Source organism: Setaria viridis, chromosome 7 (assembly GCF_005286985.2).
Source record: "Setaria viridis chromosome 7, Setaria_viridis_v4.0, whole genome shotgun sequence".
In the NCBI taxonomy this organism is placed as follows: domain Eukaryota; kingdom Viridiplantae; phylum Streptophyta; class Magnoliopsida; order Poales; family Poaceae; genus Setaria; species Setaria viridis.
Genome location: NC_048269.2, coordinates 32,853,096 through 32,872,494, shown reverse-complemented (window position 1 = coordinate 32,872,494; position 19,399 = coordinate 32,853,096). Strand labels below are relative to the sequence as shown.

Here is a 19,399-nt window from a genome sequence, read left to right as displayed (position 1 = left end):
GTATGTTTAGAGATTTAAACTGGTATAAGTTTATTCGAGCAAGACGTCAAAAAAGTCACTTAAGAGTCATCTTGGTACGTACAACATTTGTGGAAATTAGAATTTTATCGCACTACTGCTGCTCAGTCATTCGTTTGTCCGGTCCAAATCCAATGCTTCTGTTACAAAACCGTACCCCTTGATATCTCAGCCGTGGCGACGTGGCGTGTCGCGTCGATGCGCTGGTCTTCTAGGCCCTGACCATTATGCCCTCTCGAGGACCTTTGTGCCGAGGCGCCAACACATGGACGGAGGGGTAGTGCCGCGTCCACCCGCGGAATAATAGTTGGAGATGCTGGTCGCCACGTCTGTGGCTCGCCGCCTGCGCCCACGTGTACCGCGCGTTCAAGGCGCTGAGACAGCAACATGATTGGCGGCGACGCCCCGCGGGGCCCGCACGTCAGAGTGCATTCCCATGATCCCATCCATTTTTCATTTTTTGTCTGAGAAGAAGACAAACCAAGATGCAGCAGGCATTCGCATTTGCTGATCTCCTCTGTTCAGACTCGGGAAATGCAATGCAACAGATGAAAAAACATCACCAACATGCTCTTGCACGAGATAGACTCGGTACACAGAAACGTCTTGGAAGATTTCATTTCGCATACACCGCCTACAGTGACATTCATAAGAATAAGATGGAACTGCTTGATTCACCGCTACACTGAACTTGAGCCATTGTGCTCTCAGAAAGAAAGAACTGCTTTCTTTCTCTGGACTGAAGACCCTGTACTCTAGACAAGATCAAATTTGCTATTCCAATCCTTCACTTGGACGCATGGTTCTGCCACTCATGACCAACTCAAGGCATGTCACCTGATATCAAAACGGACAGAGCTGATGCGTGATCTCTTCTGCGCTCGTCTGGGATCACACTACTCTTTCTTGAGGAGATCGTAGAACACCGCCGGCTTCTTGTGGCCCTTTGCGCACGCCTCCTGCATCCCAACCGACATCGCAGTTCATCACCAACCATGGTTAGTTTCAGTATTGATCGTCGTCAGACGAGAGCAACCACAGCTTGCATCGTTGGATCAGATTTTCAGACTTGCCTGCATGGCGAAGGCGATGTGGAGCAGCGTCGCCTCGGACCAGGGCCGGCCGATGAACTGGAGCCCGATGGGGAGCCCGCCCTTGTCATGCCCAACCTGATGGCAACAAACAGATCCATCATCATCACCAAAGATTTTTAAAAGCATTCGAGATATCAACGAATATCCTAAAACGGAGATCGATCGATCGATCGATCGGTTACCATGACGGTGATGGCCGGCAGGCCGAGGAAGTTCCCGGCGATGGAGTACCGGACAAGCGCGGCTGGTCGATTCAAAGTTTGAGAACAGCACAATGAGTTTGGAGCATCATCACATAGCGATAGATGTGTAGTAAGGTCTCTGGAGATGTTGCTGAATCCTTGCTTTCTTACCTCCGTTTATGTAGTCCAGTTCCCCGGTGTTGAACGCGTCGTCTTGCAGAGTGTAGGCGGTCACACTGACAATGGAGGAAGAGGAAAAGATGGATCAGAGGCTACATTTTACAGGCATGTGATCGATGTCTATCACCTTACGAAGCTAATCAGATGAGAAACAACGGTGAGGGCTGAAGATAACATACCCGGTCATCGGCGAGACTATCACGTCGGCGGTCTTGAATATCTCCTTGTGGAAGTACATCTGCCGGTTCCTGTCAAAATGTTTTTCACGTCAGCATTTACATGTCATGTTTAAGATTTTTATTTTCAGAAACTCACCGAAGCCGTTGCGAGTTGAGGTACGCTCTGCTGCTGAAGGAACCGTACACGCTCAGCGCGACCCTTGCGTCCCAGCCGATTTCAGACCTCTTCCTGCCAAAATGTTCAGCTCATCAACATCCATATGGCCATTCGCATGAAATTTACAAATAGCATCGAAAAGAAAAAAAATCCAAGCTTGCTTACAGCTTGTCGAGGTACTTGGCGAGCGACGTGGTGCACTCGGAGCCGATGGTGACGTAGTGCGCCAGCCGCATCTCCTCGATCTCAGGAATGGTCACATCCACGGTCTTTGCAGTTGCAGCCAGGGAAACAGTTTTGATGTCAAACGACGAACAAATTCTTGCCGAAATCGAATGAACTTTGTGTGTCTTCCAGTGTACTAGTGTAAGTACGACAGTGGGCAGGACGCGTCATGTTCCTCACCTGCCAGCCGTAGTGCGCTTGCAGCGTCTTGAGAGCCTTGTCGCAGCAGCTCCTTATGTCCTCGGCGCTGTCGTTGAACCACTGCAGATAGATGTTCAGCAAAATGTTAAGATCCGGCCGCTTTATTTGAATTTTCGTGAACGATTATAGAGCCACTGATTGACTAACCTTTGCGTACTTGGCTAGTTTGATGTTGCTCATGGACAGTGTGGACTTGAGCTGAGGCAGATTCAGCTCAGGCTGCAGGTAAAACTTGTCAGGAAATTCAGGCTCACTGGATACTGAAAAAAAGAGATACCAAGTTCAGAAATGGTAGGCCTTATGGATCAAGTTTACCCGCAAGTAGGACGGCTGGGATTGGTCGACGATCGCCGAGTACCTGAAAGAAGCAAAATGTCTCAACATTTGTAGTGGAGATTTCAGATCACGGTACGCAGTTGACGATTATTCAGTGAAGATTGTGAAAGAAAGCACGGGCACTCACGCGAGGAGGGCGTCCTCCACCGTCCCCGCCAAGATCCCCGGCATCCCCACCGTCCAGTTCAGCGGAAGCACCCTGCAGCAACAGCAGCGATGGTGTTCAGAAATCTGATGTGGCCAAGGATTACTGAAGCAAAGTTGCTGCTGCTGGAAACAGAGTGCACCGGCCGCGCGTACCCGGCGTTGGAGAGGCGGCCGGCGGTGGGCTTGAAGCCAACGATGCCGCACAGCGCCGCCGGCATCCGGACGGAACCTGTGGCACAAGCACACGGCATTGTTCAGCGTCGTTGCACTTGCACGTCCGAAAAAAAAAAGAAAAGAAAAATTGTGCAGAGGACAGGAGATCGACGACCGCAGGGCCACTGCACGTACCGCCTCCGTCGACGCCGAGGGCGACGGGGCAGAGGCCGGCGGAGACGACGGCGGCCGAGCCGCTGGAGGAGCCGCCGGCGATCTTGTTGGAGTTGTACGGGTTCCTCGCGGACCTGATGCAGAAGGCAAAAAGCAGCGGTGCATAAGAGTCAGGAAGACAACTACACAAGATTGAGGGGGCGTTTGGTTTCTCAAGTTTAGTCCGTGTCCCATCAAATATTTGAAGGTTAATTAGGATTTAATTAGAAAACTAATTGTACAAATGGAGTCTAAACGGCGAGATGAATCTATTAAGACTAATTAATCCATCATTAGTAAATGTTTATTGTAGCAACACATTGTCAAATCATATTAATAGATTCATCTCGCCGTTTAGCCTCCACTTATGTAATGGATTTTGTAAATAATCTACGTTTAATACTCCTAATTAGTATCTAACTAACCGGCCCCTGAGTCACAGTGTCACTGGTCCGGTCCCCGGTCGCAGTACAGTTTCAGTTAATGGCCAGTCAAAAGAAGAAAAAGAAAACAGAATCCTAGTAATGCTAATTTGATGCTGTAGGTATTGTTGGCGCAACAGTATCGCAGGAGACGCACACGCACGGCTATACATTATGGAGCGATGAGATGAGCGTCACTCCGTTGCTTCAGGTCAAGCTAGGCTGTGCCACGTACGTCACCGGTGACCACATGACGCAGCGATCTCGTCACTGATGACTGACCGCGGCGGCGGCTAGCGAATAATGAGCAGCAGTGGTGACTCCGCGTTGCAGGTAGGTCGCTAGGTGTATGCGTATGCATACGTACGTATAAGCGGGCAGGTGCCTGACAGCATGAGTATACAGGACGTAACGTAACGACTCGTACCCGTGCTGCGGGTTGATGCCGCTGGTTCCGGCGCCGAGCTCGTGCATGTTGGCCTTGCCGGCGAGGACGGCGCCGCAGGCCCGCAGCTGCGCCACGCAGGCGGCGTCCGCCTCGCACCGCCGCGCCGCGGCCAGCCACCGCGTCCCGCCCGTCGTCGGGTACGGCACGCAGTCCATCTCGTCCTTCACCGCAACCAGAACGCCGTCCAGCGCTGACAGCGCCGCACCTGCATGCACCACACAATCCAATCCAGGTTTACAAAGCAGAAGCCATTGGGATTTCAGTTCATCAGCCACCGAAACTCTGCAAGAGCCCGGACAACAAGTCCTGGCGGCCTGCACTGGATCGCCTACAACTCTGTTGCAATCGACGTAGCTGTGCCACGCCTACTGGTACTAGCAACAGGCGGTTCGCATCTCACCGGCCGGCTCGGCTGGCCAGCGGGCGGCGGCGGCGGCGCAATGAATGAGAACCGCCGATACGGGTGGGGCTACCTGCTACGTATGTCAGTGTCGATGTCAGACACCAACGACGGCAACCATCTGTCTTGCCAGAATGTTTATACCTCTCCTACCAATTCAGTGCTCACTCACTCATTATTCGCAAAAAAAAAAGGTGTTCACTCACTCATTCACTCTGCAATTTTGTTTCTTCTTTTTTAAAAAAAAAAACACTTCGGCCAAACATGAGTACATGACATTATGACAAACGCCAAACTGACCTCTACCACTCCTGTGACCGGCGCTCACTCTTGTCTCGACAGCAACATGTAACTACTCAGGACTCTCTGTCACATGCCCTGATGCCCATGCCGAGGACTCAGGACTCAGGAGCTCTCTTTCTTTCTTGGACACCTTCTCATTACGCCTGCAGGCTACTAAAGCTACTAAAAATGAAGGCTACAGACAAACTAGAGCTTGGTGGGCTAGCTATGCGTCAATAAGGCTGAGGGGTCGTCATCAACCTCCAGATCCACCGAAGAAGGAGCTCAAGGAGTTTGTTGGCTGAGAGCAGCAGAAATGGCAATTCCCTCCTCCTCCCAAACTAAAGAAGAAAAAAAGAAACTCTTCATTACCTCTCTGGTATCTGCGAGTGGACTCCTCCGCCTGCCTCATCACGTCCTCGGGGTCGCAGCTGATGAAGAAGGCCATGTTCAGGTCAGGCCCCGAGCTCTCCTTCACCGCCGCCAGGAACCTCGTCGCCACCTGCACGGGCGTCGTCTCCCCTGAGCTGTACGCGTCGGCGAAGTCCCGGATCGTCCACCGCTTCAGCCCCGACGACGCCGCGCCGGCGGCGAGCGTGGCTTCCAGCCGCGCGGGGAGGCAGCCGGCGGCCTCCTGGACCCGCTCCGCCGCCGACAGGTCGGGCTTGATCAGCCTCACGTTCTGCTCTGGGATGTCTGCATGCACCGACCAGGAGGGAACAAGAACAACAGTGTGTTTGGTCGGTTCAGAAGTTCAGAGTTTGGCAGACAGAACAGAACAATACGAAGCGTAGCGATCAGTCAGAACAGAACCTTCCCAGCTGTGGGTTGCAGTGAACAGCGGCGGCTCCGGGATGTCGGCGTCAGAGACCAGCTGCCACACAGTGGATTCGGCGGTCAGAGACACTGGAATGTGAACCCTGAAAATTAACACTCTCTTGCTCTGACCGATGGTCTAACAAAAGTGCAGGCAGCCAAGGGAAGTTCGAAACGGAACACCACAGGAATCAGGGTGCCGTTTCCTGTTGTGATGGCTGCTGTGTTCAACTCACAGCGTTTTGGTCAAACTTCATCAGTTTCACGAACCTTTTACATGGCGACTGCTATGTGTTTGACTGAAACATTGTCAGAACGGATTTTGATTTTTTATAGGAAAAAAAATAGAAAGATTCATATTTTTATAGAGAGAGATGAAAGTTTCAGGGGAGTTGGGGCTCTGCTGCATGAACTGCACCTTGTTGATGAGGTTGTCTTTCTTCAGGATGTAGAGCACAATCTGTCCGACGATCGGCATCTCCAGGATCCACACGAAGATCTTCACCAGGAGCCCGGCGACCCGAGGAGCTGAACATCGAACGCCAAGATAAGGAAATAAAAATTCTAAAAAAAAAAGGACCAGCAGAACTCTCGTGTACTCCAAGAACTGAATTCGGACCAGCAGAATTCTCTTCTACTCCAAGAACTGAATTGAGAACACCAAATTCCGCACAAAATTGGTGACCGGCAGCAAGGTAGCGGACCTTTGACATTGGGGCTGATGTAGAACTCGTCGCTGCCGGGGCCGAGGTCGACGTCGGCGGCCGGCTTGTAGACCTTCGCCGGCGAGCTGAAGAGGCCCATGGACGACGACGACGACGACGACGACGAGGCGGCAGACAGACAGCCACAGCCGGGTACTCTCGGAGCGTGGATAGGGGGCTACTGCTTGTGGCCAGCTGTTGTGTGATTAGGCCGAGGACTGTTGCTTTTATACGCCGGTAACGGCGAAGAAGAAGAAGAAGAAGAAGAAAGCGACGACAAGAACAAGGACGAGCTAAAGGTGATTGATTTCTTGGTGAATCGCGTCAAAAATATTTATTGGTGAAGAGTTAATAGGAGGACAGAGGACAAAAGGATGAGGAATTGTTGCCCGCGGGGGTGGGGGGTGGGGGGGGGGGGGGGGGTGCGAGCGAGAGAGAGAGAAGATTATGGCTTGGAGCCTTGGACTGACCCCATCTCTCTCTACTCTCTACTGCTGGTTTTCTTGTTGCGATTTTGGCGGGGAATCAGGGAGGCGGTTGCTGTCTTGCTGAGTTTCCAACGGTATCTTCCGTGAACGAGGTTGTTTAGCCTTGCGGAGTTGTAATACTGCCAGCCATATCAATGCCGTAATCTAATCGACGTCAATTCATCTGTTCTTACCAAGGACAACATTAAAACATGCTCTGTTCTTGCGTGTACAGGGGTGTTTGATCCCGAAACTAAAGTTTAGTCCGTGTCACATCGAATATTCGAAGGCTAATTAGGAGGACTAAATATAAGTTAATTATAAAACTAATTACACACATGGAGGCTAAACGGCGAGACGAATCTATTAACCCTAATTAATCCATCATTAGCAAATGGCTACTGTAGCAACACATTGTCAAATCATGGACTAATTAGGCTTAATAGATTCGTCTCGCCGTTTAGCCTCCATCTGTGCAATGGATTTTGTAAATAGTCTAGGTTTAATAATTCTAATTAGTATCTAAACATTCGATATGACAGAGATTAAACTTTAGCCTAGAGATCCAAATTCCCCCTAAGTCCAGTTTTGCAAGATAGGCCACTGAAGACCGCTAATTGCAGAGCTAAACTTTGCATGTAGCAAACATGTTTTTTCTTTCCAAAGGAAATTATAGGGTGTTAGTCAAATATGATCGAAAAGGTGCAGGAGATATCCTCTCGAATAAATCTACAATGTTTTTTTTTGAAACTATACTACTACAGTACGTTTCTGGAAGACGTAGGGAGTAGGGAGTTCAAACAAGTGTGTGGAAGAAAAAAATTTTAAGCGGCTGTGGATGAAATATTATGTTCTTGAAGGATCGGGTTGCATCAATAATGTAAATTTGAAAACGATGCCCAAATTTTAATTCAGAGCTGCCTGTATTGGTCATATCAAAGCTTCGTACTGCTAAAGACAATTCCCTCTTGGCTGTATCCTACTACTCCTACGTTTTATATGGGGCAAAAAGAAGGACAGTGAAACACCTTATTTCTGTTCCCTATCGTTCCGTTGAGACCAATATTCAAGCAAGAAGCAAGCACGTTTTTCATCAATAAAATAAGGTTAGAGTCAATGCAGAATTTAATCAGACAGATAAGAAAGCTATTTAGTGGCTAGGCAAAATCGTTTTCGACTTTATTCGATCCGTCTCTCTCGAACCATTTTTGTTTTTTGGTTTATTTCATTATGGAGTTTTTTTTTGTGCACAGTAGATTTTGAGGTGTAGTTCACACTCATTTTTTTACAATCTAAAGATTGGTATAGCCGCACTGCTTTAAACAAGGGGAAATTGATGTTGAAGTAGTATTTGAGTGCACTAATCAATGATGAGCCTCAATGATATAGTATATGAACATCGAACAGGTAGCTGAATATTTGAGTTTTCCAAGAGAACCTATCTAAATGAGCACTAAAATATTTTGGGCTAGAAAACTGATGATTTATTATAGAGGAAAAATAAATTGATAAAGCCTTCCGTTATCCATCCACAACGTGTGCATGGAGCAGTACACACACCAAACTCATTCCAACTTGTCACTTCACCAAAAGTGTGCACATCCAGCACAGAACCTTCCAACACTCCAAGTGAACCAACAATCGCCAGCAAATGCCGCCGGTTTTTCCACACAAGGTCACAAGCATGCAGAAAAAGGTATTCTAGAAGCTAAGCAAATCGATAGAAAAAGGAAGAAGAGATTGAGGAAAAGGATGGGAGGATTCAGGTAGCAACCAACTATTCCAGCCATTGATTGGGCTTGCTTGAATGCCCATTTAATTCTCCTTCCCCTCCCCAAACCCATCACTTGCAAGATGGTTAACCCAAAACCACTCCATGCTCCTATCCAAGTCCTTGAGCATTAACTTGCCTCCCATGACTAAACCCTATGCAATGCTCACCCAAAATGGAGGCTAATTTATGCTTGTGGTGCTGAGCTTCCTTTTCATTATGTGTTCTGGTTGTGCTATTGACCATTGATGATTGCATGCAGATCCAAGGCTTGATGACACAAGAGCGTGGTGGTTCTTCCATGATGTGTGCCCTAACCAACCCATATTGTATCATGGAGTGGCACTGCATGGGCTGCATCAGTGTCCATTTGCATCTTATGGTGCAAGGCCACTACTGGGTACGTATTCTACACAGGACATGCAAAAGGACACTTGTATCATTGTACTAGTTAATAATTGCCTTTCTAGCTGAAACCGTGATAGAAATTAATTTCTGCAATCAGTTTACTCGTAGGTGCGCATACCATGTCTATGCAAGGAAAAAAGAAAACTAGGTGCTCGAAATAAATGAAACTTCAAATTAGTAGAAAACATATAGAAAATTCAAATAACGAAATACAAAATAATCCATTCATGGAAATTGAACTCGGTTTTTCAATTACAGAGTTATTAATTTGCCATACTACTGCAGCAGTAGGTCAAAATTAATTTTACTTAGAGTGACGTACTCACATTTAAGTGCTGGCAGCTAAATTACTCTTTTAAAAAACGTGCTATAATGGCGCACAACTCTCTTTCTAATTTTCCACTAAAGAACTTGCCATACCACGTGAGACTGTGTCAAAATTTAAATAGTTAACGGTGGCTTAAAAAATTTGGTAGAAACAGCGCGCGATCTCCCCTAAAATAATTTTTTTAAAAAAAAATGCACTGCCTTTGTGAGAGGGTGACGGCATGTTGAAATGGGCAAAAGGAAAAAGAAAGAGAGGAAAAAAAGAGAGAAAGGCTCATTCAATGCCCGCGTCATATCTTGGGTCGATGACTAGAATACGTATTCTGCTGATGATAGGCTCCATAGCGAGTTGCGTGCGGCAGTAGAGTACCGTAGGAATACTACTTGCCAGGGAAAGTATTGTATTTTTCAAGACAAATCTGCGTAGAACAATCATTCGTCAACGAACTAAGCGTACATTCGCGTGGAATGATGGCAACTGCTCACAAGCCATGAATTCAGGCCGAGATATTGGAGTACCATGAGCATTATTATTGTTGGGAGTAGGAATCACAAAACAGCAGTGGTTGCCAATACGCAATAACTGCTAGGCCAGCACTAGCTATTGTCACTGACGGTTTTTCAGATGCGTCGTTTCGATGATTCTGAGGATGCCAAATTGATGGCTTGGAAGATGCCACCAGCTCAAACATTTCACTCGCAAGTTGCAACTGCAGCGCAGCAGAACACACGTTATCTTCTCAAAATAACCTTTTTTTATTAAAAAAATCCACCTTGGATATAGAACATATGAGATCATGTTCCATCTCTTGTGCTAGTTGCTGCTACCATTTTCCTAAGCTTCCAGATGAACGGGAATTTGACGCACTGCACGACAATACTCATCGCACTATACTGCTACAAACAAAATAAGTTAAAACAGCAAGGCATACAAACACCAGATGAACATTGAATCTGCACTTCCTCTGCAACAGGAATCACACAGAGATACCGGGTTTACATTTAGCAGAAAACAACGAAACAACCACCATCGCTGATACAGTAAGACCTCATCAAGCACAAGCAGGCTATAAAAACACCAACCCCTGCAAATGAGCAGCTGCATTCCTGCATGAAGTTGTTTAAACAAGCAAAATATAAGTGAGAGCTCCGGGTTGTAATGCGCTGCAGCGTGCGCCTCTGCCGTTGATCGATCCACCGTACCAAACGCTAGCTGACCTGTTCATCTCCTTTTTTCTCATCTGGCAGGATAAACTCTACAACTTTATTTGTTTGTACAGCGTCAGTTCCTCAACTGGAATCAAAAGCCTTTCTTCTTCTGAGACGAAATCTTATTCTGTTGGATCTACTTGAGTCTTTTACAACGCAAACGCTAGGTCCTCGACAAAAGCTGAGCTCAACACGGAACAGCAGGCTACCTCTACAGCTACGTACCACGGACCTGCGCTTACTTCCCTTGACGCGCGCCGTCGGGGGGCTCACGCCCGGCGGCGGGGTCCCCGTGCCCGACGGCCACCTTGGCCACCTCGGTGGCCGGCGTGCCGGGCCTGGCCTTCTGGTACAGCACCAAGAAGCCGATGGCGCCTACGATGCCGAATCCGACGAGCGCCATGGTTCCGGGACCGTACGGCAGCCGGCCGCGCTGGTGCAGCACCTCCCCGGGGCCCCGGCCGGGCGGGCGCATGGACGCCTCCACGCCCGCCGCGCGCACCTCCTCCGCGCTCATCTTGTGCGTGTCCGCGTTCCGGCGCCACTCCTCCGTGCCGCTCTTCGCCATTGTTACTGACTGCTAGCTGCGTGGTTTGGTGTTGGACTTTTATTTGCCGCTGCGCGTGCTACGAGCTTTGTAAGGTGTGAAGAACTGAACACGTAGGGGCGGCAGGTGCCGGAAGCTGGAGGGGACACGTCCAAGCGGTGTGCCAGTCGATGCCGCGTGGGAATGGGCTGCGATTGTTTATTTCGGCGTCAGTGTATTATATTGGAGGAAGACGCACACGTATGATTTTTTTTTTTTGAAGATTGCACACGTATGCTATGATGCATCAACATGCGGACACCTCTAATTTGTTCTAGGCCGATCGTGAGATCATCCATCTAGCCATGAATTCAGGCAAACTTGGATACAAGTAGAACATATGAGAACATGTTCCATCTCTTGTGCTAGTTGCTGCTACCATGCATTTTCACAGCTTCCAGATGAACGGATTTTTTTTCTACACACTGCACAACAATATTCATCTCAGCATACCGCTGGCTGCAAACAAAATAAGTTAAAACAGCAACACATACAAACACCAGATGAACATTGAATTTGCACTTTCCTGCAACAGGAATCACACACAGATACCGGGTTTCTACATTTAGCAGCAAACAACGAAACAACCACCATCGCTGATACAGTAAGACCTCATCAAGCAGGCTATAAAAACTGAGCTTGCTGGAATGGATGGAATTCAGCACACGAATCTAACGATCAGTTTCTGTGAATGTACATCGACCTACCTACATATGGTGGCATCCAGGAACTGTTTGTTAGTATGGGATCTGGGCAGCATTTTCTGTTACCTCCTACTTGCTCTTTTGCTCCTGTAACTGCTAAGAGTCGAGAGCCCCCCTGCAAACACTGACATCTCCGAGGGCGGGGACGAGGGCTGGATCGACGGGAGCGGAGAAAAGCAGCTTGTGTTGCTGTTTGGAAGGTCAAAGTCGTATAAATCATCCGCAAACATCGCGAATTCAGCATCCCCATTTCTGAAGTCCAGTGGCAATGGTATATGCATATCCCTGCTGGATTCAAGCCTTTCAGGCTCCAGCACCACACTGTCGAGGTCTGTCAGTGATTTCAGTTGATGCTCCAGAGAAGCAATTGTCTTTTGGCACTCTGCGAGCTTCCCAGCTGCGTTGGCGAGCTCCTTCTCCTACAACAATGACAACAATTCGACTTGGATTCAGTGAAGTTAATAGTTTTATTTATCCTCTGATATGATATCCTTCAAGCACTATAAGTTCATAAGGGTCCACCAGGTTCAGGTGTTCGAAAGGGGAAAATAGGTATAAGAGAAATTTACCTTTTTAGCCTTCAGATCTCCATTTGAATTTGCGAGCCGCCAGAGCTTTGCATCCCTGCTATCTCTTGACAGCTGAGCCTCCAGCTTTTGGCATTTCTGTTCATACTCTTCTGATAACAATCTCTCCTGCTCGATCTCCCTATGGAGCAAGCTCACCTTGTTTGTCAGTTTTATGAGTTCCCTGTCTGCTGTTTTAAGTTTATGCTCCATAGCCATCTTCTCTGACTGTAAAGCCTCTGCCTTGGCAGTGAATTCTTCGGCTGATGACATCTGGTCCTCGAGTTTTGCTTCCAATGACTCCACCTTCTGGTTGAGATTTCTGGCATCCTGAAGTGCAGACTCCGCCTCTGACTCCAGCACCTTCTTTATAGCCTCTAGAGCTTCTAGTTGCATCTGGAGCTCTGCAGAAAATATCTTCTCCTTTTCCACATCGTGCTCAAGTGCAGTCACCATATCACGCAGGTTTGCAGCTTCCGAGTTCACTAACTGTAGTTGTTCCTCTAATGATTCTTTAGCAGACTCCACAGAACGAGTTCTCTCTGCTTCAATCTTCATCTCTAACTGTGTTGAGAGTTCCTCATAAAGTGCCTTCTCTTTTTCTAACTCACTTTGTAGTGCTTTTGTGATATCTTGCAGTTTCTGTATTTCAGCGTTTGCTGAACACAGCTTTGCCTCCAAGGATTCTTTAACAGCCTTGGCGGTTCTTGCTGCTTCAGTTTTCACCTCTATTTGTGCTGCAAGCTCTTCATGCAATGCCTTCTCTTTTTCTACCTCATTCTCAAGCTCTTTGACAACACCTCGCAGCTTCCCTGCTTCAGTATTTGCTGAACATAACTGCACCTCCAATGATTCTTTAACTGCACAAACAGCTGCTTCCATCTTCACCTGTAACTGTGCTGTTAGTTCTTCATGCAACGTCTTCTCCCTTTTGACCTCATTCTCTAGTGCTTTGACAATGTCATGCAGTTTCCCCATTTCAGTGTTTGCTGAACTTAGCTGTGCTTCCAGATCTTCTTTAGCATTCCACATTGCCTCTTCCTTTTCTTTATGCTGCACAGAAAGAGCCCTCTCAGCTTGGATTCTCTCTTCTAATGATGCCACAGTAAGGCGAAGCTCTGTGGCTTCTGCTGACATCAGTTCTAGCTGCGACTCCAACTCTTTCTGCCCTGCATTTTCCTCCATTGAAGTTACAGCCATAAGTAGCTCCTCAACTTCTACAGACTTGGACTCCAACTGCAACTCCAAAGCCTTCCTCTCGGAGTCCAGACGCTCCACATCTTCCAAAGCTGCAAGTTTGGAGTTATTTTCCGAGTCCAACTGCATTTGCATTTCGACCAGCCTGTTCTTTGCCGCCACTAGTGCATCGCAGGAAATGTCAAGCTGATTTCTAACCTCCATAAGTGTCATCTCAAGCTCCCTTTTCTCACTTTCAATGGCATCAAACTTTTGCTGCAAATCTGTGACCTGATTTTGCAATTCTTCCGTTTCGACTTTCAAGGAGAAGCTTCTTGCCACAGCCTTGTCAGAATCTGTTTCAAAGTTAGAGCTTGTGCGGTCTGATTCAGGCAGCGCAGCTAATCTTTCCATCTCAAGGAAATCATCCATTATGTCAATCTCAACAGGATTGTTCACAAGATTTCTTGAACCATCCTTGCCATTCTTGAACTGATCAAGCTCCGCGATCAAAGCTGATGCCCATGAGTCGGAATTTCGCAGATCATTATCTACAGCCACCATATGCTCCCCATGGTCAGACTGGCTGTCAGTCAGTGATTCCATGCAACCATTGTTTTGTGTAGGCCTAGAATCGTTGATCAGTGTTGGTTTCCGAGTTAGATGATGTAACCTGCGGCACTCTGCCTCAACCCTTGCAATCTTTTTGACACTTTCCAAGTGTTGTTTACTTGCTGTCTCCGCTGCTTTGTTGCTCAGGTCTCTTTCCAACATTAGTATCTTCAGATCCTTGGACTGTACAAGAAGCTTGGCCTTGAGATCCATATTCTCTTTCTCAGTTGCTTGAAGCTTGGCCTTAAGGTCCAAGTTCTCTTTCTCAATTACCTGAAGCTTTTCTTGTAGGTTATGCTGTAACAGCATGGATGATGATGCTTCTGATCTGGTCACTTCGAGCCGCTTTTTTAGCTCTGTGATATGGTTTTGGAGCTCAGAGTTTTCAGACTGCGGCACCTGAGACTTCTTGGAAACTATTTCACGAATTTTATCCTCTTGTTCTTCCCTTGCCAGCCGCAGTTGCCTGACACATTCCTTGAGGGCCTCATCTAGGTGGCTGACTTGATCCTGGAGAGAAGCATTCTTCTGACAAGAAGCTTCCAGTAGCCCCTTCAGAGCAGTAACTTCAGCTTCAGCTTGTTCCCAACCTACAGAAGAGGTTTTCACAACAAGATTAAGAGAACGGCTACATCAAGAAGGATAAAATCAAACTTCTCATGCGTGCAAATTTAATATTGCCATTCAGTACTAAAAAAATAGAATGAATCAAAATTGTTCTCTCACAGTGACTTTACAGTTGTAACTCTAAAACAAAATAATGTGTTCACTCACTTACAGTGAATTCACTAAGGAACAAAAGTTACCTGCAACAGCCTCTTCTGTGACTTTAGCATGCTGCTTCACCAAGTCCTCTTTTGCTCTGATAGTCAGAAGTGCAGCAGAGAGTTTCTCATTTAAACTCCTCACGGTCTCCTTGACCTCTTCATCTCTTACATTGGAGGATACATGTTGTTCTACTGATTGACCATTCTCTGGACTGGAATCATTTAAATTCACCCCTGCTGCTAGCTTGCCATTCAAGGATCTTGCAGCTCCAGTTTGTTGGCTGTAATCATATCTATTTCTTGAAGAGGCTTCAGGAGATTGACCCTGACATGGCAAAGCATGATTTGAGATGGGACTCAGAACTCCTGGATTAACATAAGTAAAAATAATATAGACAGAGTATTTTCATAGAAAGAGCAAATAATTTGTTGCAGTATTCATACTATGACCACTGACCAGAGCTAGCACTAGAAGTTATATATGTCTAGACCATGTTAAAAAAAATCAATAGTTGTCGTACTCTCCATTTGAGTTGTCAAATCATTCACCTTTCTTCCGATGAATGTGCAAAGATGTTGATTGTTAACAAAAAGGTACATCTAATGTGATTAATTTTAATAAGTAACTTAATAGCATTCGAAGATAGAGCTCATAGTTTCAACGCATAAAACTTTGCAGACCTTAAATCTATTCATTCAATGATACATTTTTATCTTTCTTTGCCAGAGCTAGCAGGCTAAATCATGTGATCAAAGATAATTAACAGATGATACTAATTCCATATTTCCATTTAAAAGAACAAGTTGCACCCTCATTGGTACTCCAACAGCTTTCAAAGCTAAAGAGAGATACTACCCTAAAAAGATTAGATTGAGCAAAACCAGCACGGATCCCTCAAATGTGTCCGTTGCTTACTATGTTGGGGGGGGGGGGGGGGGGGGGAGGTTAAAGAAACAAAATCTGATAAGAAGGCCCCAGTAGCTTCTCACTATTGGGGACAACCAAAACAACAGGGTGAAAGCTAGCAAGATTTGAAATCAACCAGACCCAAGTATCAGGAAACTTCTTCCCTAGGAAATATCAGTGTCCTATAACTTAAAACAATGCTAAAGCTTTCAAAATTACAGTAAACTTTGAAAATTGATCATAAAGTAAAAGGTAATAGCTGCAACCAAACTGCCCTGATGAAATGAAAAAAATGTACAGGATACAAAATGAAGGCATGGTGCCGAACCTGATCGTCGGAGCACTGCTCGGAATGCGACGACACAGACATAGAGCTGTCGCTGCCCCCGGGGCTCTTATCTGACGACTTGCGCCTCCAGAGCCAACTTGCACGATCCATAACCATGAATCACTCAAAGGATCAAAAGTGGTTCTTCTGCCTTCTGCCTCTTTGAGGGGCTACCACCATGTGCAGGTTTCAGAGATCAACATTGACACTGGAGAGACAGCTGTGCACCACAAGCAGGGACGCTGATTACTATTCCAAATTAAACAGCATGCAGTATAAATCGTCACTTGTGAATGATAACAACAATTTGTTGAAAGATGAAGTTCCAACAACACCTACAAGACAATTTGTGAAAGGTGCAGAGACTATTATAACTACCGCTAGCATGATGGTGCAAAGGTAGAAAGCAGCTGATCTTTCTCTATAAGACTATTTTTCCCATTAAAAACTAAAACGTTGAACGAACATTAGCATCCAAATTCCCTTGTCCTGATAGAATCCGGCCAAACGGATACTAATATGCGTGCTCCACACATCTGTTGAAAAGGAAAAGGACACCTCGCCTAGGATGATTCAACTCGGCAAGAAAAGTGGGAAATTGGTCCCCGTCGACATGTGCAGCAAACTACCCGTTCCTTTCTTTAGCACAAGTTGGCAGCACTTTCACACACACTATAGCTATCGTCAACAGCAAATCCGACCACGGTGGAGTAGAATCTCAGTAAAACCAGGCGATGCCCGAAGAAATTGCAAATGGGAAGAACTCCTAAGGCCAGCCGAGGAATCCAATCAGCTCCTGTTTAGGGTTCCAGCAGCCAAGAACACCCGAGAAATGAAAAACAATGTGCAAGCATTGATGTAGAGAAGTGGTAGGAAGATTAATTCTTTCACCATAAAATTCACTCAAGGAGTTCCAACAAAGAGCTGCGATAAATAGTCGCAAAGAGTGTGCAAGTACAAATCTTTTCCTTATATGCAGCTGAAAGGCGCAGGTAGTAAAAATAAATAAATTATAGCCACCGACGAGCCCCAATTAATTCCCCAGGAGAAGAGGAACGCACCCGAGAAATCAAAACCCAACCGCGGCAAAACAAGAAGCGCCAAGGCGAGAAAAATCCGTCTCCTGAACCAAGCCTATCTGATTCCTCCTCGCCAATCACCCAAACCTCTGGAGAGAGAGAGAGAGAGAGAGAGAGAGAGAGAGAGAGAGAGAGAGGAAGCCGCCAGCAATCTCGTCAGAATCCCATCCCGCGCGCCAGGAAATCGACTCCTAACAAATTTGGGCGGAGAAACCCAAGATGAGGAGGAGAGAAAGGAAGCGGGCAAAATAAAGACGGCTGCGACTGAAGAAGCTGCAATGTTCCATGGAGTAGTAGTACCCAGCAAGGAGGCAATGACGAAGTGGGGGAAGGAGTGGCGATGAATGGCGGCATTGATACCTGGACGGAATTAAAACGGGTGCACGGAGAATGCCGCGCATCACAGGAACAAGCAAGGACGCTCGCCCTCCGTCTCCGTGAGCGAAGTGAAGAAGCCAGCCCAGCAAAGCAAGCAATGGCTTCTCCCTCTATCTCTCTTCCCCTCGCTGACTCCGCTTTAGCTGCTGGGTAGTAGTAGTAGTAGAGTAGGGCAGCGCGGCGCAGGTGGGAGGGATCGGAAAAGCGGCGTGGCCCCGCCCGGCCGGGCCAGCTCACTCGACGGGGAGAGCCGAACAAGCAAAGCGGGCAAACCGCGCAAGAACACGAGCTGAAAAGGCGAAAGGGGTGAGCTACCAGCGGGCACCACCTGCGGCCTGCGGCTCTCTCGCCATGTGAGGTGGGGAAGCCGGGCTGCAAGTACGGGTGGGTGTGGGAAGGAACTCGGGGCAGGGGATCTCCTCCTCGAATGCTCTCGGGCCTCGAGGCGAATGGTGGTGATGCCCCAGCCCAGCGCGCGTGCGATGCGTCGGAGGGAGCGATAAATGCGAGGATCCAAAGCCGCCCCTTTTCTCCCTCCCCCGAAATGCAAAAGGAAAGGAGAGAGAGAAACAAAGAAATGGAGTAGATACGCAGTACGTACGTACAGTCGGAATACTAGGCGGCGCCATTGGCGTCTTCTTCCTCCTCCCGCCTGCTCTGATGAGCGCCCTTGTTGGGGGGCTCAAAATCGACAAGCAAACCGGCAGGTGTGCTTTCCTCCCGCTTGGTCCCCTGCTCCCGTCCCGGCCTCCCCTTCCTTGGCCTCCTCAACTGAAATGGTGGACTGGTAGTTGAAGGGTCTGTTTTGGTGCCCACGTCCTAAAATGTTTTGAAGTAAAAAGTGACTAAAAACTGATTAAAAGTCAAATTAAAAGGTGACTAAAAAATAATTTTAGAAGCTTAAAATCCTCTAGTCATCCTACTCCCTAAAACCGACTAAAATCTCTTATTGCCCCACCACCCCCGCGCCCCACCCCAACCCCCGCGCCCTTCCCCGCCGCCCACCACTTGCTTCCCCCCCTCAACACCGACGTCCCTCCCCGCCGGCTTCCCTCCCGCCCGGCCCCCGCTGCGCTCGCCGAGGACCTAGGGCGCGCCGGTCCTCGTGGACATCCTCACCGGTGATGCCAACAACTGCCTGCTCTGCCTCCCTCTTGGCGAGCGGCGATGACGTGCCAGTGCCGACACGGGGCTCCGCCTCCCTTGCACCGCCGCATGGGCCGGCCGCTCCGCCAGTGTCGAGCAAGGGGATAGCGCACCGGCGCGCTCGGGGATCGACACTGTGGGGATCCAGTGGGTGTTATTCATTTCTTCTAGTGGGGAGCAAGGGGATTGCTCTGGATCTGTTCACGATGATCTAGTAGGTTCTGTTCATTTTTTCATGCGGTGCGGTGTGGTTTCCTGAACCGCCATGGATAGGCCGCGGATCCGATCCTAGGATGATGTTTTTTGCACGCAGGGATACCAAGGGTAGGTAAAATTATCTTTGTTCAACAGCATTTATGGATTTTAATCCATTTTAGTTCATGAAACCAAACATTATGGACTAAAAATTTAATCCAACTCTAGTCCAAGAGAACAAACAGGGCCGAAGTAGGATTAGCGTAGTGGATTGTTGGGTGAAGTACTACAAGTACGCCTAATCCAATCTACTCCCATGCTAACCACCGCTGCATTAGCCGTTAAAGATTCCCAGCCAGCCTCTCTGGCGCCTGATTGCGAGATTGCAGCGACGGGATTAGGGGATCCCTTTGTTTAATTTGATTTCATCTTTTAGAGAAGACGTAAGCTTGGTTTGGAAGAGGAGGAGCGTTGAGACTTTGAGTGCGGGCTCGGGTTTGGCTGTTCCCGTGCACCTGACGACGGGCTCCTGTCCGCTTGTCTGCCAGGCGGGCCCCAGTGACCTTTTTTTTCCTCCTCCTCTTCCTCGGCGCATGTGCCGACTGGGGCCCAGCCC

The 19,399-nt window shown here is 47.8% G+C and overlaps 3 protein-coding genes across 7 annotated transcripts; all 3 read right to left on the bottom strand.

The window, feature by feature from the left end:
* Positions 1-567: 567 nt before the first annotated feature.
* LOC117864902 (fatty acid amide hydrolase) lies at positions 568-6,566 on the bottom strand. Its single transcript, XM_034748969.2, has 18 exons — positions 6,158-6,566; positions 5,872-5,981; positions 5,451-5,511; positions 5,010-5,333; positions 3,935-4,160; positions 3,068-3,180; positions 2,873-2,948; positions 2,700-2,771; positions 2,552-2,594; positions 2,384-2,455; positions 2,216-2,296; positions 1,976-2,079; positions 1,790-1,882; positions 1,654-1,722; positions 1,466-1,530; positions 1,295-1,356; positions 1,092-1,187; positions 568-977 (listed from the first exon to the last, which is right to left on the bottom strand). Exons 1-18 carry the CDS (start codon positions 6,255-6,257, stop codon positions 915-917), a joined length of 1,830 nt encoding a protein of 609 aa, XP_034604860.2. The 5' UTR covers positions 6,258-6,566; the 3' UTR covers positions 568-914.
* Positions 6,567-10,056: 3,490 nt separating this feature from the next.
* On the bottom strand, positions 10,057-11,143 carry LOC117863463 (uncharacterized). The gene has a single exon (XM_034747168.2). It carries the CDS (start codon positions 10,905-10,907, stop codon positions 10,578-10,580), a length of 330 nt encoding a protein of 109 aa, XP_034603059.1. The 5' UTR covers positions 10,908-11,143; the 3' UTR covers positions 10,057-10,577.
* A 273-nt stretch (positions 11,144-11,416) lies between these two features.
* On the bottom strand, positions 11,417-18,206 carry LOC140223314 (uncharacterized). 5 transcript variants are annotated; one of them, XM_072294963.1, is made up of 5 exons: positions 18,048-18,206; positions 15,986-16,205; positions 14,790-15,075; positions 12,199-14,573; positions 11,417-12,048 (listed from the first exon to the last, which is right to left on the bottom strand). In XM_072294963.1, exons 2-5 carry the CDS (start codon positions 16,100-16,102, stop codon positions 11,692-11,694), a joined length of 3,135 nt encoding a protein of 1,044 aa, XP_072151064.1. In that variant the 5' UTR covers positions 16,103-16,205; positions 18,048-18,206; the 3' UTR covers positions 11,417-11,691. The 5 variants fall into 5 exon arrangements, with proteins under 5 accessions (XP_072151064.1, XP_072151065.1, XP_072151067.1 ...); XM_072294964.1 differs by having other exon boundaries at positions 18,044-18,201; XM_072294966.1 differs by lacking the exon at positions 18,048-18,206 and adding an exon at positions 17,771-17,949.
* Between the last annotated feature and the right edge of the window lie 1,193 nt (positions 18,207-19,399).

What these genes read in the sequence shown, in the direction of transcription:
- LOC140223314 (XM_072294963.1), bottom strand. Translation starts at nt 16,102, where the DNA reads ATGGTTATGGATCGTGCAAGTTGGCTCTGGAGGCGCAAGTCGTCAGAT. An exon ending in AGCAGTGCTCCGACGATCAG is followed by an intron (nt 15,076 to 15,985) that starts GTTCGGCACCAT and finishes TTGCCATGTCAG; the next exon opens with GGTCAATCTCCTGAAGCCTC. An exon ending in GAGATCTGAAGGCTAAAAAG is followed by an intron (nt 12,049 to 12,198) that starts GTAAATTTCTCT and finishes TCATTGTTGTAG; the next exon opens with GAGAAGGAGCTCGCCAACGC.
- LOC117864902 (XM_034748969.2), bottom strand. Translation starts at nt 6,257, where the DNA reads ATGGGCCTCTTCAGCTCGCCGGCGAAGGTCTACAAGCCGGCCGCCGAC. An exon ending in CACTCGCAGATACCAGAGAG is followed by an intron (nt 4,161 to 5,009) that starts GTAATGAAGAGT and finishes TGGTGCATGCAG; the next exon opens with GTGCGGCGCTGTCAGCGCTG. An exon ending in CCTCGGCGTCGACGGAGGCG is followed by an intron (nt 2,949 to 3,067) that starts GTACGTGCAGTG and finishes CTTGTGCCACAG; the next exon opens with GTTCCGTCCGGATGCCGGCG.
- LOC117863463 (XM_034747168.2), bottom strand. Translation starts at nt 10,907, where the DNA reads ATGGCGAAGAGCGGCACGGAGGAGTGGCGCCGGAACGCGGACACGCAC.